The 14,125-nt window shown below is 50.8% G+C and overlaps 1 protein-coding gene across 5 annotated transcripts in view; it reads left to right on the top strand.

Moving 5' to 3' along the window:
* Nucleotides 1-14,125, top strand: part of TNS3 (tensin 3) — a 216,318-nt gene that overhangs the window by 37,110 nt on the left and 165,083 nt on the right. For 3 of the 5 annotated variants that reach the window (XM_043588418.1, XM_043588420.1, XM_043588417.1), the window contains exon 2: nt 8,910-9,021. In XM_043588418.1, coding sequence (XP_043444353.1) covers nt 8,910-9,021 — 112 coding nt within the window. The remainder of the gene's footprint in view (nt 1-8,909; nt 9,022-14,125) is intronic. The other 2 variants (XM_043588421.1, XM_043588419.1) reach the window with 1 other exon arrangement.

Genomic DNA, 14,125 nt, shown 5'->3' with positions numbered 1-14,125 from the left:
GTGTGTAGTGTGCTGTGCGGAAAGCGCATCTGTCTGGACGCCTGTGATCTGTGGCTGCCATGGGGTGGAAACCTCGGTGGGCGGCTTTAGGGGCCACTGTGTCCCTGCAGAAGGGTTTTGTGGCCCTTGAACTTCAGGGTCAAGTTGGTTCCCCCATCTGCTGGCCAGAATGCCAAGTACCAGAACTCACCCCGAGATCCTCTTTCCCAAGAGGAGAACAGCTCAGGGTGTGCTGATTCAGCCTTTGTGAGGGTCCCTGCCTCGCTACTGTAACATTAGCCCCCTGACCGTAGGGAGAGGTCTGTGCAGTTTTGCACTTGCATAGAGCAGAGCAGAGGGTTACCCTTCCCCGCTCACGTGGGGCTTTCCTTGCTCAGCTTTGCAGAGATTTTTCTGTCTGAAAAGAGACTTCACAATCAAGAGCGGCACTAATTACTGGGTACCCCTCAGGGAGTCCTCGTGGACCGGGCAGCCCTGCTCGCTGCCCTTCCAACTGTCTGCTCCCGACAATTAAATGCAATTTAGATTCCTGAACCCGAGCTTGCTAAACGCCGCAGCACTGAAGCCTCCCCTCCCCCGCGCACCCCGCGGCCCCACCTCCCCTGGAGAAATGAAAGCAAAGTATCAGGTGAAAACAAAGGCAGTCTAATCCCGTCTAGCTCATTTCACAATGGAGATGTTATGTACAGATGAAGCGTGAGCAGATGTTATTACACTATCTGGAGCGGGGTCCTCGGGGACGCGGCCACCGACCGGGCATCGGCTTCCGAACAGCACCTCTGCTGTTTCCCCCTCTGGTCTTCTAGAGGCGGCCCAGCGGGCCAGGAAACCGCAGGAACACAGTGCCTCTTTCTCCCCGGTTCCAATAAAGGTATTTGTAAGGAATAAAAGGTCACAGTATCCTCCACTGGCCCAGGAACTGGGGCCAATTCATTCCGTTAACAAATGTTAATTGAGGGTCCAAAGGTTCGCCCTTCTGCCAGGCGCCTCGCGGGGAGTGGGGGGCGGGGGGGAGACTCAGAGGCAAATGGATGAGAGCCCCGTGTCCTGCCTTTGGGACCTTGCAATAGAGCATAGGCAAGAAGGCATATAAACAAATGACTGAAACACGAGGGGGGAAGCCTGTGCCAACTGGGCCACTGCCACAGAGGACTGTATTTTTAGATGCCTGAGAGCCTGCTCCTGTCTGAGCACGAGACGGGTGGAGACAGGGTCTGAGCCCACAACCCTTTCCTTTGGCCGTGTGGTTTCGGTTTTGCATCTTTTCCCTGTTTGTGGGACAGTGGTGGTCATGGTTACGGCACAGAAGGAGCCTGCCAATGTCCTGAGCTTGTCCTAGGGGCTCCGGCGTCCACCTTTTGCAAACCTCGAACGCAGGAGCCCCGCTATCATAAAGTTGAATCTCTTGGGGCACCCGGGGGGCTCAGTTGGTTAAGTCTCCGACTTTGGCTCCGGTCATGATCTTGCGGGTTGTGTTTGAGCCCCAAATTGGGCTCTGTGCTGTCAGCACAGAACCCGCTTTGGATTTGCCGCCTCTCCCCAGCTTCTGCGTGCCCTCTCTCTCTCTCAAAAATAAATAAACATTAAAAAAAAAAGTTGAGTCTCCTGAAAAAAACCCGTAATAATAAGGATGTGAACAAGCACATACTAACAGTGCCCTATGTGTATGCAGGATGGATCCTTATAGAATAGTCCATTATGTAGCAGTGGCTCTCAGGCCAGCTGCAGATCGGAATCGTGGGATGAGTTTTGAAAAAGTTTGTGTTCTGGCCCCATTTCCAGATTATCTGTGTTCACTGGTCTGGGTGGGGTTTAGGCAGAGTGGTTTCCTTTTTTGTTTCCTAAGGTTCATTTATTTATTTTGAGAGAGGGAGAGCAAGCAGGGGAGGGGCAGAGAGAGAGAGAATCCCAAGCAGGCTCTGCACTGTCAGTGCAGAGCCCGATGCAGGGCTGGAACCCACAAACTGTGAGATCGTGACCTGAGCCGAAACCAAGAGTTGGAGTCTAACCGACTGAGCCACCCTGGTGCCTGTAGCAGAGTGGTTTTAAAAACCGACCAGGTGATTCCCTTAGGCTGCCGGGGCACACAGCTGGCACCTGGTATAGCGGTTGGTCATTGACAGGAGCTCTCTTCACAGGCAGAAGGGGAAGGTATCCTCTGTGTCCCCAAGTCTCTAGTGACTTGCCCAGGGTTACAGAGCTTGTACAGCAGGCAGCAGAACCTGTGTCCTGCTTGGTTCATGACACGTTGCCTCCTTAGGCTTGGCAAGGTCAACAAAAACATCACGAGATGACTGATGAAGTGACAAGATGGCTGAGGGACTAGACGTGGTCAGGGAAGACACGGGTGAGAATGGGACTAGAGACGGTCCCCTGGAAAGCTGTAAGCTGCCAGCACTCAGGACAGGTTGAACTGCAGGGAAGGAGAGACCCTCCCCAGCATCTGTTCACACTGGAATCGCCCCTCTGCCAGTTTCCGTCCCTTGGCAGTGGTTGGTGGAGTTGTCTGCCGACAAGCTTGTAAGACCAACTGGGGACAGGAGCTGTGAGTGATTAGTTATGTCTGCCATAGGTCAGGGAGTAAGGAGGTGTGGTCTGTGTGCTGATGAATCGCACTTCCATAGACCTCAGGGCAACATTTGTCGAAAACTAGGATTCAGAGTGTTCATTCAACACCTCGTACTTGCTAGTGTGATGTGGGATCCTGAGAATATACTTTGGAAGAAGATACAGTTTCAAAATATAATAGAAAATGTGATTGAATTGTACACTTAATTATGTGCCATCTTATAAGTTGTTTCGGCAATTCTAAGTGCTTTGAATTTAAATATGAGTTTTAGAATCCATCTGTAAATGAAAAAAAAACAGATTTTTTATTCAGATTGTGTTGAATCTGGATTTTATGGAAGAACTGCAGCTTAACTACATTATCTATGAACATGGTATATCTCTATCTGTTTAGGTCTTCCTCACTTTCTTTCTGAAATGATTTATAGTTTTTCCTTTATAAGCCTTTCACAGAATTTGTAAGGTTTATCCCTGAGGATTTAATATTTTTGATGATGCTGTAAATGTAATGTTCTTTGAATTTTAGATTCTCAATGTTCATTGCTAGTATGTAGAAATACAGTTTGTACATTCATTGATCTCCTGTCCTTCCACTTGCTAAACTTGCTTGTTAATTCTAGAACTTTTTTGTAGATTTTGTGAGATATTTGTTTCTTTATATTTTTATTATTATGTTTTAATTTTTATATCTTTATTTTTGAGAGAGAGAGAGAGAGAGAGAGAGAGGGGGAGAGAGAGAGGGAGAGAGAGAGGCAGCACAAGCAAGGAGAGAGAGAGGGAGACACAGAATCCGAAGCATGCTCCAGGTTCCGAGCTGTTAGCATAGAGCCTGATGTGGAGCTTGAACTCATGAACTGTCAGATCACGACCCGAGCCAAAGTTGGATGCTTAACCCACTGAGCCACCCAGGCGCCCCTATTTATTTATTTTCAAATGTTTATTTATTTTTGAAAGAGAGAGAGAATGAGCACATGTGGGGGAGGAACAGAGACAGACAGAGAATGAGCAGGGGAGGGGCAGAGAGAGAGGGAGACACAGAACCTGAAGCAGGCTCCAAGTAAGTTCTGAGCTTTCCGCATAGAGCCTGATGTGGGGCTTGAACTCATGAACTGTGAGATCATGACCTGAACTGAAGTCAGATGCTCAACCGACTGAACCACCCAGGTGCCCTTGTTTTTTGTTTTTTGTTTTTTTTTTAATAGATAGTGGTGTCATCAGTGATTAAAGACAGTTTTACCTTTTCCTTTCCAAACTGGATACCTATTATTTATTTTTCTTGCCCGGTTGCACTGATTGGAACCTCTAGAACAACATTAAATAGAAATGTTGATTGAAGACATCCTTGCCTTGTTCCAGAGCTTAAAGGGAAAGCAGTCTGTCGTCGTTAAATATGGGGTTTGTGGTAGATGTTACCAAGTTGAGAAAGTTTCTGTCCTGATTTGAGAGTGTTTCTCAGGAAATGGATCTTGGATTTTGTCAGAGTTATTTTCTGATTAATTGAAAGATTGTAGGTTTCTTTTTAGTTTATTGATTGATATTTGAATGTTCAACTAAGTCTGCCTCCCTGGAACAAATCCTGTTTGCCATGATGTATTATTTAGAAGTGTGTTATTTAGTTTCCAAGTACTTGAAGGATTTTGCAGGGATATATATATATATATATATATATATATATATATATATATATATTTTTTTTTTAATAGTTTCTAATAGAATGCCCATTGTGGTTGGAGAACATATTTAGTACAGTTTGAATACTTTTAAGTTTATTTGGACTTGTTTTATGTTCCAGACTGCGTTCTGCCTCAGGAAGCATTCTTCATGCACTCGAAAAGGATGTGTCTTCTGTGCTTGGGGTCAGATGTCAACTAGGCCAAGTTATTTGATAACGCCGTTCAGCTTTTGTGTATCTTTGCTTATTGCTTGGTCTTTTCTGAGGCCTTTTCCCTTGGTTTGTAGATGATGGCCTTCTTCTGAGTCCCCAGATGGACGACCCTCACATGTGAGCCACCCCCCCCTCCCCCCCGTGTCTCTTCCCCTTCTTGTAAGGGCACCTACAAGAATTACTGTATTAGGATCCCACCCTTATGAGCTTATTTGGCCTTAATCACCTCTTTAGAGGCCCCATCTCCAAATACATCCCATTTGGGGTCAGGGCTTTGATGTATGAGTTTCGTGGGGACACAGTTCAGTCTAACACAGGGATAATTAAGTTTCTGATTGTATTTACACATTTGTCTCTTTGTCTCTGTGATCCTGTCATTTCTTGCTTCATGTATTTTGAACGTTTTGTTAATAGGTGCATACATGTTTAGGATCGTATGCTCTCTTGATGCATGTACGCTTTTATCATTAGGAAATCATGGGTAATGTTCTTTGATCTGGAGTCTATGATGTCTGATAGCAGTATAGCCACTCCAGCTTTCCTTTGATTAACATTATCATTGTATATTTTTTCTATTCTTTGTCTTTTTAAAAGAGTATAATCTGACAACCATTGCCTTTTTTTTTTTTTCAACGTTTATTTATTTTTGGGACAGAGAGAGACAGAGCATGAACGGGGGAGGGGCAGAGAGAGAGGGAGACACAGAATCGGAAACAGGCTCCAGGCTCTGAGCCATCAGCCCAGAGCCTGACGCGGGGCTCGAACTCACGGACCGCGAGATCGTGACCTGGCTGAAGTCGGACGCTTAACCGACTGCGCGACCCAGGCGCCCCAACCATTGCCTTTTAATTAAGGTATTTAAACTGTTTGTGTAATGTGATTCCTAACACGGTGAGGTTTCAATCTACCATGTTTTCTATTTTTCTCACCTAGTCATTGATCTACTCTCTCTTTTTTGCCATGTTTAGATTAATTGAACTTTTATTTAATTCGTTATTTTTTACATTTTTATTAACAATTGTTTTAATGTTTATTCATTTTTGAGAGACAGAGCATGAGTGGGGGAGGTGCAGAGAGAGAGGGAGACACAGGATCCGAAGCAGGCTCCGAGCTGTCAGCACAGAGCCCAATGTGGGGCTCGAACCCACAAACTGTGAGATCATGCCCTGAGCTGAAGTTGGACGCTTAACCGACCGAGCCACCCAGGTGCCCCATATTTTTTTATTTTTTAAAATATTTTATTTTTTAAGTAATCTCTCTACCCAGCATGGGGCTCTAACTCATGACCCCGAGATCAGGAGTCACACGCTCCACCGCCTGAGCCACCCAGGTGACCCCTGATTAATTGAATTTGTAAACAATAATTTCCTTTTATCTGCTTTGTTGGATTATTATCTATCTATCCCTCATTATTTTAGTGGTTGCTTTGGGGCTTACAGTTTATCACAGTCGCCTTTGCGTGATAGTATACAACTTCACAGATAGTAGGAGAGCCTTCCAGTAAAATGGGTTCCATTCCTCTTTTCCTGAGCTTTGTGCTGTTTTATTATATTTACTTTTACACGTGTTGAGCCCCACGTTTCATCATTATTAGTTTTTGCCTGGCCAGTTATCTTGTAGTGAGTTTCCAGTACGAGAAAATCTTACGTACCGATCTGCGCACGTACTCAACCATTTCTGGTGCTGTACCTTCTGCGTAAAGCCATCTTTCCGCTCACAATCATTTTCCTTGCGCTCAGACGGCGTGTAGCTTGTCTTGTGGTGTCATGTCAGCTGGTGATGAATTATTTCAGCTTTCGTGTATCATAAGAATTTTTAAATTCACTTGAGTTTTTGAAAGCTCTTTCTGCCAGGTCCAGAATTCTAGGTTGGCAGATTTTCTCTCGGCACTTTGTATCTCTCTTCTGTTTTCTTACTTGCTTTATTTTCTGAGAGAAATCTGCTGTTTTGCTAATGGTTGTCCCCTGTCCTAACATGCCTTTTCCTTCCCTCTGGGGGCACAATTTTCTGTGTATCACTGGGTTCAAGCAGTGTGATTATTGTGTGTCATTTCTGGCACACTTCCTTTTTTAGTGTTTGATGTTTATTTTTGAGAGAGAGAGAGAGAGAGAGAGCAGGGGAGGGGCAGAGAGAGGGGGAGACATAGACTTTGAACCAGGCTCCAGGCTCTGAGCTGTCAGTACAGAGCCCGACGCGGGGCTCGAACTCACGAATCGTGAGATCATGACCCGAGCCAAAGTCGGCAACCCCACTGACACACTTCTTGTACTTGGGATTTGTTCTTCAGTCTGTGGGTTTAGAGTTCTGCTCAGATTTTGGAGAAGTTTTAGCCATTATTTTCTCAACTATTCCCCTCCTTCCTTTACAGAGGCCCCAGTGACACCTGTGTTAGGCTGCTCGCACTTTCCGCCCGCTCACTGATGCTCTGTTCATCTATCTCTTTACTTAGGGGGTCTCTTCTTTCTGTGCCTTGTTTCGGGCAGTGCGTACAATCCGCACGCGTGTGCTCGTCAGTACCCGGCTGGACGGTTCAGAGGGCCCTCTGCACATCTTAGGCCTTCCATGCAGCTCTGTCTTGTGTTCGGGTGAGTGAGCCCTTTCTGCTTTGTTCTGTGGACGCTTAGCACCGTCTCTTCCATCCCGGTAGTAGGTACCCTGGCCCCCTTCTTCCCTGCATCCTGGGACCTTGCTCAGTGCAGGAATCTGGGGCAGTCACAGAACTCGGGCCACTTTTTCCCTGCCTCTGAGGAACTAGATAGATGGGTTTGCCTGTTCGTGAACCTCCTATAAATAGGCATCGCTGTGTGGTTTTGTGTCGGAGTGTTTTTGTTTAGCACAGTCATGCTTTCGATGCCCACCCGGGATGCGTGACGTCATGTGTATTAGTAGCAAGCTGTTGCGTGTACCTGAGACAGTGTTCCATGGTAGGAATATATCAGGCTTTCTCTGTCCAGTCTCCTTCTGATGGACATTTGGGTTATTTCCTCTTTGGGGCACTCTTTTTTTTTTATTTTTAATGTTTATTTTTGAGAGAGAGAGAGAGACAGACAGAGTGTGAACAGAGGAGGGGCAGAGAGAAAGGGAGACACAGAATCTGAAGCAGGATCCAGGCTCTGAGCTGTCAGCACAGAGCCCGACCTGGGGCTCAAACTCATAGACTGTGAGATCATGCCCTGAGCCGAAGTGGGATGCTCAACCAACTGAGCCACCCAGGCGCCCCTGACTTTTATTTTAATGTATATTTATTTTTGAGAGAGAGAGAGAGAGAGAGAGAGAGAGAGAGAGAGAGAGAACACGAGCAGGGGAGGGGCAGAGAGAGAGGGAGACACAGAATCGGAAGCAGGTTCCAGGCTTTGAGCTGTCAGCACAGAGTCCAACGCAGGGCTCGAACCCACGAACCGTGAGGTCATGACCTGAGCCAAAGTCTGATGGTTACCCGACTGCACCGCCCAGGCGTCCCTGGGGCACTATTAAGTAAGGCAGCGCTGACCATTCTTGCACAAGACTTGTGGGCATATGCACTTATTTCTGCCTTAGCGTCTGCAGGAGTGACATTGCTGGGTCACAGAACTGGTGTAGATCTAAAAACATTTATAAGAAACTGTATTTGTATCATTGGAGTTACATTCTTGGTAACATTTCATCTCCCAGGGAGTCGAGTCTTTACCTGGTGGTGGTGTGGGGCCTCCACGTGGGTGTCAGTTACTGGGTGGGGGTGGGGGACGCAGCGCCACATATCACCAATTGGATAGGAGGACTGGTGTTTGGTTTCTAAGGCAGGTTGAAGTTTTGTAAGATTATCAGATGCGGCCGTGAGCCTTGACCCTCCCAACGCGGGTTGGGTAGGTAAGTGGTTCGTTTACTCTCAGGACCGGTGTGCGTAGCGGATTCCATGCTGTGCCAGGTTTAGGGAGGAACCATGAATCTGACACGCTGGTTGTCCGTGACCGCTTCTCCTTCCACAGACGTGCACATTCCCTCGGAGAAGCCAAGGGGCCGGGATTATCAGTCACTTGGCTTCCCCTGAACACAGTGGTGCTGTTGGCCGAGCACTTCTTCCAGAGGAGCAAGCAAGCGATGAGGTCCGGGAATGCCTCTGGGGTACTTTGTCCGGGAACTAGGTGGTTGTGCGCCCACAGCGTGGGAGCTAACACACGATCACATGAACAGCACTGATGAGTGCGGGCTCCGACTCCCATCACCCATTTACAGGGGGATTTGTGGGCAGGGTGGGGGTGCGCTTCCGTGGGGGCTCTGGCGTCGAGAATGCTGACGGGGTATCCGAGGCTCCCCTGGGGAATCCCAGCGCCGGCTTCTCCTTCTTCTCTGTGTAACGGGTCAAGTTCCTCTTTTAGCTCTTCCCAAACTCCGCCTGGACGCCTTGTTTCCTGGAAGGGAAAAGAGCGAGCAAACGCCCTAGGAATTGTAGAGCTGACGGCTTCTCCTTCTGCGTTTTCAGCCAGAAGAGTTACCGAGCCTGCACAGCTTTAAGAGCACAGCCTTCAAAAAACCCAAGGTGTGCGGGGTTTGCAAGCAGGTTATTGACAGCCAAGGAATTTCATGCCGAGGTGAGTCTGTGTTTCTCATTCTCTTGCTGTGAAACCGAAACATAGCAAACAAACAAACAGAAAACCAAAATGAAAACCTTCTTTTGGGAGTTTCCAGAAGTTAAATCGCAGAATTCCCCTTCCTGGCCTGTGTTTATCCCCCAGCTGTGCTGGGCAGGGACCCGCCGTATTTACACAGATTTGTGCCGGGAGGAAGCTCGTCCAGAAGGAGCAGAGAGTTACTGGTGTCGGGTTGGGGACAGCAGTGACCGCGTGGGCGTGACTGCCCTCTGTCCGGCCCGTGGTGTCCGTGATGCTTGTCATTGAGTCGTGTGCTCTGACCCCCTAAGAGTTTGCAAATGAACGTTCTGCACCTCGGGGTCAGGGCTTGCTGTGTGGGGCGCTTCAGCCCGCTGTCAGGCACCACTGCCATTGGGAGACAAAGCCACCAGCTTCGCTGTCTGATGCTTAAGCACCGGGCGGTCGACATGTTTGCGACGTGTTTCTCCTGCTTGCATGTTAATCAGTCTGTGACAACGGTGTGTAATGGCTCCCTTGAGCCCTGGAGTCTGGGCTGGGGGTCGTGGGTCCGCATCACAGGGGGGGGAGGATGGTCAGACTTTTTTCCGCGGGGTGACGAGGTGACCCTTCCTCACAGCGCTTGCCGATGGTGCTCCCGGAGACATCAGTCTCACGGCTGCCAGCAGTGCCCCCCTGCCCGACTCCCTAGAATCTCTGTTTCAGAGTCTGCACCTTGAGGCCTCTTCTTTACTAGTGTGTGGCCCTCTCCTTTCTCCCTGGAGGTGGCCTGTGTGACAGGGTCTGGGGGACCCCCTTCAACTGGTTCCCTGTGAGCTGCACCCCAGGCCAAGAGAGGTCTTGCATGGCAGGCTTTGATACTCTTTTGTTCAGGGATCACTCTGATGGCTCCCGATGTGGCCGTGACATTGTCAGGGGATAAAGGCCCGTGGAAAGACCGATCTCATAGGGGTAAATCAGGAGAGTTGGGGTATTTTCAGCATTCTGAGGACCGGGCCTTTCCCCTGCCCCATGGACACACCTGTGGACGCAAGGGGGCAGGATGTGGGCATGCTGCTCCCAGAGCTGGAGTCTGGAGCTCGGCAGGGTCATTGCCGGTATAGACGGGGCCCGGCAGGGTGAGTGACTGGCTGCTCAGGGGAAATCGTGGCCCTTTCGTGGTTCTGTTTGGTGCACCTGACAAAACATAGTTTGTCTCTATGGTCTCTTCCTTTTCTCAGTAAACTAGAGACAGAAAAGAGACCGTGAGTTGTTTTGTGTCCTGTGATCGATACCCATCACGTGAGTTTGCGTGTCGAGCCCCTGTGTGCGTGGCGCCCGTGGACGGTAAGGCCTGCCTGTCACGTGTTATCTGAGCAGCCACGCATGCGAGCTTCGTGAGGTTGTGGTGGGAGGCCCTTTCTTTGGTTCATTTCTGGAGAAGCAGTGGGTGTGCTGGAGGGGAGCATGGATGGTGGAGATTTCCCGCTCTGCCTGTCTGTGCTTGAATTTTCCTTTTGAGTGACCCTGGGTAGCATATAAGTACACGTGGAACACAGAGCTCGTTGACCGACCGGCTCAGGAAAGTGTCCAAAAGTGTTAGTGATGGTGATGGTGGTGACGTTGGTGATGGTGTTGGTGACCATGGTGATCGTGATGGTGACGATGGGACAATGGAGATGATGCTGACGGTGATGGTGGAGAAGGGTTGGGGTATATTCTATGACTCAGGCTCATGTTTTTGCTGTTCCTTTTCTGGCTCCTTCTTGACTTTCAAATGCCTTGTTTTCACATTTTAACCTCTTGATTTACCACATATTTCCTATGTGACTAGGTTAGAAGAAAAAGTTTAGTTTTTAAAAAAGCTTATTGATTTTGAGAAAGAGAGAGAGAGAGCGAGTGAGCAAGACAGGGAAGGGTAGAGGGAAAGGGGGAGAGAGAGAATCTCAAGCAGACTCTATGCTGCCAGTGCAGGGCCCGATGTGGGGCTCGAACTCACGAACCATGAGATCATGACCTGAGCCGAAATCAAGGGTCGGACACTCAACCCACTGGGCCATCGTGTGCCCCGAAAAAGCTTCATTTTTAAGAAGCGGTTATGCTTGCACATTGGAGCTATTTTATCCCTATTTCTGGAACTTTCCAGGGACATGCAGAGATGGAAATGAGGGTGTTGGTGGGGCTACGTGTCTGGTTGTGGCTCGCCTCAAGCTGCTCTGAGCACGTGCGCCAGCCACAGTTAGGGTGTGTGGTAACCTGTTCCCGTGGCTCCGCCAGGTCCCCTCGGGTGGCTTGAGGGGTTCAATTTCCACGGGTAATGCTCTCACACACCCAGTCTGGTCACATGTGAGATAAGCCAGTGGAGGGTACAGGTGCGGGTGCCCTCAGTGTTGTGGTTCTGAGTGGGTCTGACAGATGTGAGCTTGGGGATTTCGCCCCGAGGGGAAGACAGACCCGGGAGGACACAGGGCCCGGCCACGCGGCACTGATCCTGCCGGAAAGGCTTTGCGTGGATCTCAAACTGGATAGGGGAGGACAGATCGGGTGGAAAAGTGACAAAATGAAGGACGGCTGTGGAGTGGAGCACTCTAGGGAGGAGCCTGAGGAGATGAGGGCTGAGAGAGGGAGCAACAAGGCGGCCAGAGGGAAGCGGAGGGAGGCGGTTTTGTCGGGAGGATTTGATGATGGCTTTGCCCCTTCACTAAACAACACACATGTTAAGCACCTACTAGAATGACGGGATGAGGAAACTGTGCTCTGTGTGCGGAGGCTCACGGTCTGAGGGGGGAGTCTTGTCTGTGGGGGGAACATAGTCTGAGGGGGGAGTCCTATATGTGGGGGGAACACAGTCTGAGGGGGAGTTCCGTGTGTGTGGGGCTCACAGTTTGAGGGGAAGTCTTGTTTGTGAGGGGTGTCCTTTGTGTGAGGGGCTCATAGTCTGAGAGGGGAGTCCTGTGTGTGTGGGGGGGGGGGAACACGGTCTGAGGGGGGAGTTCTGTGGGGGGGGGGCAACACAGACTGTGGGGGGAGTCCTGTGTGTGAGAGTAACACAGTCTGAGTTGGGAGTCCTGTGTGTGAGGGGCTCACAGAGCAGGGAGTCCCGTCTTTGAAGCCATCCCAGTCCACAGTATGCTAAGCGATCATGGGTGAAGCTTGGGGTAGGTGGCCGATCGCTGGTATTCGCTGTCAGTGCCTGCTTTGTGCCCGATGCTGTGTTATGACCCCGGGACGCGGTGGCAGATGGGACCATTGAGTCAACTGAGAGCAGCGTGGCTGAGCAGTGTGTGTGTCTGGGCAGGTGTCCTTGTGCTGGGGCCCCTGGTCCCATCCGGCCTGTCTGCCCGGCCAGTTCCCGGTGACAGGGGGAGGCTGGTGAACCTGAGGCTGAGCGTCGAGGGCCGTCTCTCGCTCGGGAGGAATGTGAGGGGTGCCGTGTGCAGGGTGCTGCCCGGTCTGGGCCCCGAGGCTCTGGAGGGGTTAGCCCTTCCGGGACAGCTCAGTGCCCTGGGCAGCGGGGCCGGGATTCGCACCTGTGCTTTGCAGACCCCGTATCTGCACGGGGAACCCGGTGTGCGGCGTACAGACCCTGGGGGTGAAGGGACACGGCGGCGGACTGGATGCCTGTCTGTCCTCCAGGCCTCAGAGCCCGAGGGAGGCACAGGCCCCACGCGGACCCTTGACCTTCTTCCAGCAGGGCTGCGCTGAGTGCAGCCCCCACTCGACCCGTGGCATTGATCTCCACTCGCTCTCTCTCTTCTTTTTTCACGTTTATTTAGTTTTGAGGGAGAGAGAGGGAGACACAGCATCCGAAGCAGGCTCCAGGCTCCGAGCTGTCGGCACAGAGCCCGACGCGGGGCTCGAACCCGTGAGCTCTCGGATCATGACCTGAGCCGAAGTTGGGCAGTTAACCGACTGAGCCTCCCAGGCTCCCCGCTGTGAGAATAGATCTTAAGCGTTCACACCCACGTCATGCGATGGATGTGATAATTAACGTGATTGTGGCAAATGCCTCACAATGTAGACCTGTGTCAAGTATTCAAGCTGTATGTACCCTTTAAATATATACAATTTTGTCGATTATACAGCAGGAAAGCCGGAAGCAAACAGCAGCAGGGCGTGAGTGGCCGTGTTGGCTTCTGAGAAGGGTACGAGGTTAGGGCGAGGCTGGCAGTCAGAGGAAACGTGTGAAAGTTCAGCAAGCCTGTGCCGTGGAAGGTGTTATTGCAGCGACCTTGTGCGCGGTGGTCGTTCGGTCGGCACGAGCCGCCCTTGCTTGTGTTCACGATGCTCTTGCGGGAGGTTGGCGATGTACAACCTAGGACACCATCCTGGGTGAGCTCGGTCCGGAGGAGGCAGATGGGGGCAGAGATCACTGTGAAGTGCTGAGCAGTGGGGAGTGGGAGAGGAAGGCAGGCTGGGGCTTCTGAAACACACTGAGGCACTTAGCCCGGCCTAGGAGGAGTGATGGAGGGCTTCCAGGTGGAGAAGGCGGCTGCCGCTTTCAGTCTTGGAGAAAGAAACGAGTCAGTGGGACACGGAAGGGTGTGTGGGGAGCTCTAGGCATAGACAGCGGCACGGGGCCAAGATGGCAAGTGGAGGTGTCCATGAAGCGCTGGGATGGGGGGGACGTGGTGGGGCCTCAGATTGACCACCAAATCGCTACTCTGAGGACAACCCGAGGGGCCATCCATAAAACTATGGGGGTCGCCAGCGTCCGTTCTAGAAGCAACGGCCCACTTCTTGGGTCACCACCTTAGCACTTGCGTGGTTTGTACCACGTTGCTGTAAAGTCGACCTTTGTGAATGTCGCGGCTTTGCCTTTGGCTCTCTTCTGGCTGAGTCGGCTGGCTGTTCACCATGAATGTGTCACACTACCGTCACCCTGCCGCTGACCAGAGCCCTCTCCGGGTTGAGTTGGCCCGTGGTCGTAATTATCTGCCATGGCGTGGTGGATTCCTCTAGAAGTTCGTGCCGACCCGTGGCGACAGCGTGTCTCATTTCTCCCTGCGTCTGTGGGACAGGGGTTTGGGAGGCCTGTGGCTCTAACCAGGCCTTCCGAGCCGGCTCCCTCAGTGGCTGGCGAGGCCTCAGTTCCCCCACGTGAGGC

This window comes from Prionailurus bengalensis, chromosome A2 (genome assembly GCF_016509475.1).
Source record: "Prionailurus bengalensis isolate Pbe53 chromosome A2, Fcat_Pben_1.1_paternal_pri, whole genome shotgun sequence".
NCBI classification, from domain to species: domain Eukaryota; kingdom Metazoa; phylum Chordata; class Mammalia; order Carnivora; family Felidae; genus Prionailurus; species Prionailurus bengalensis.
The sequence above is the reverse complement of the archived record's forward strand: the minus strand, read 5'-3'. Positions and strand labels throughout refer to the sequence as shown.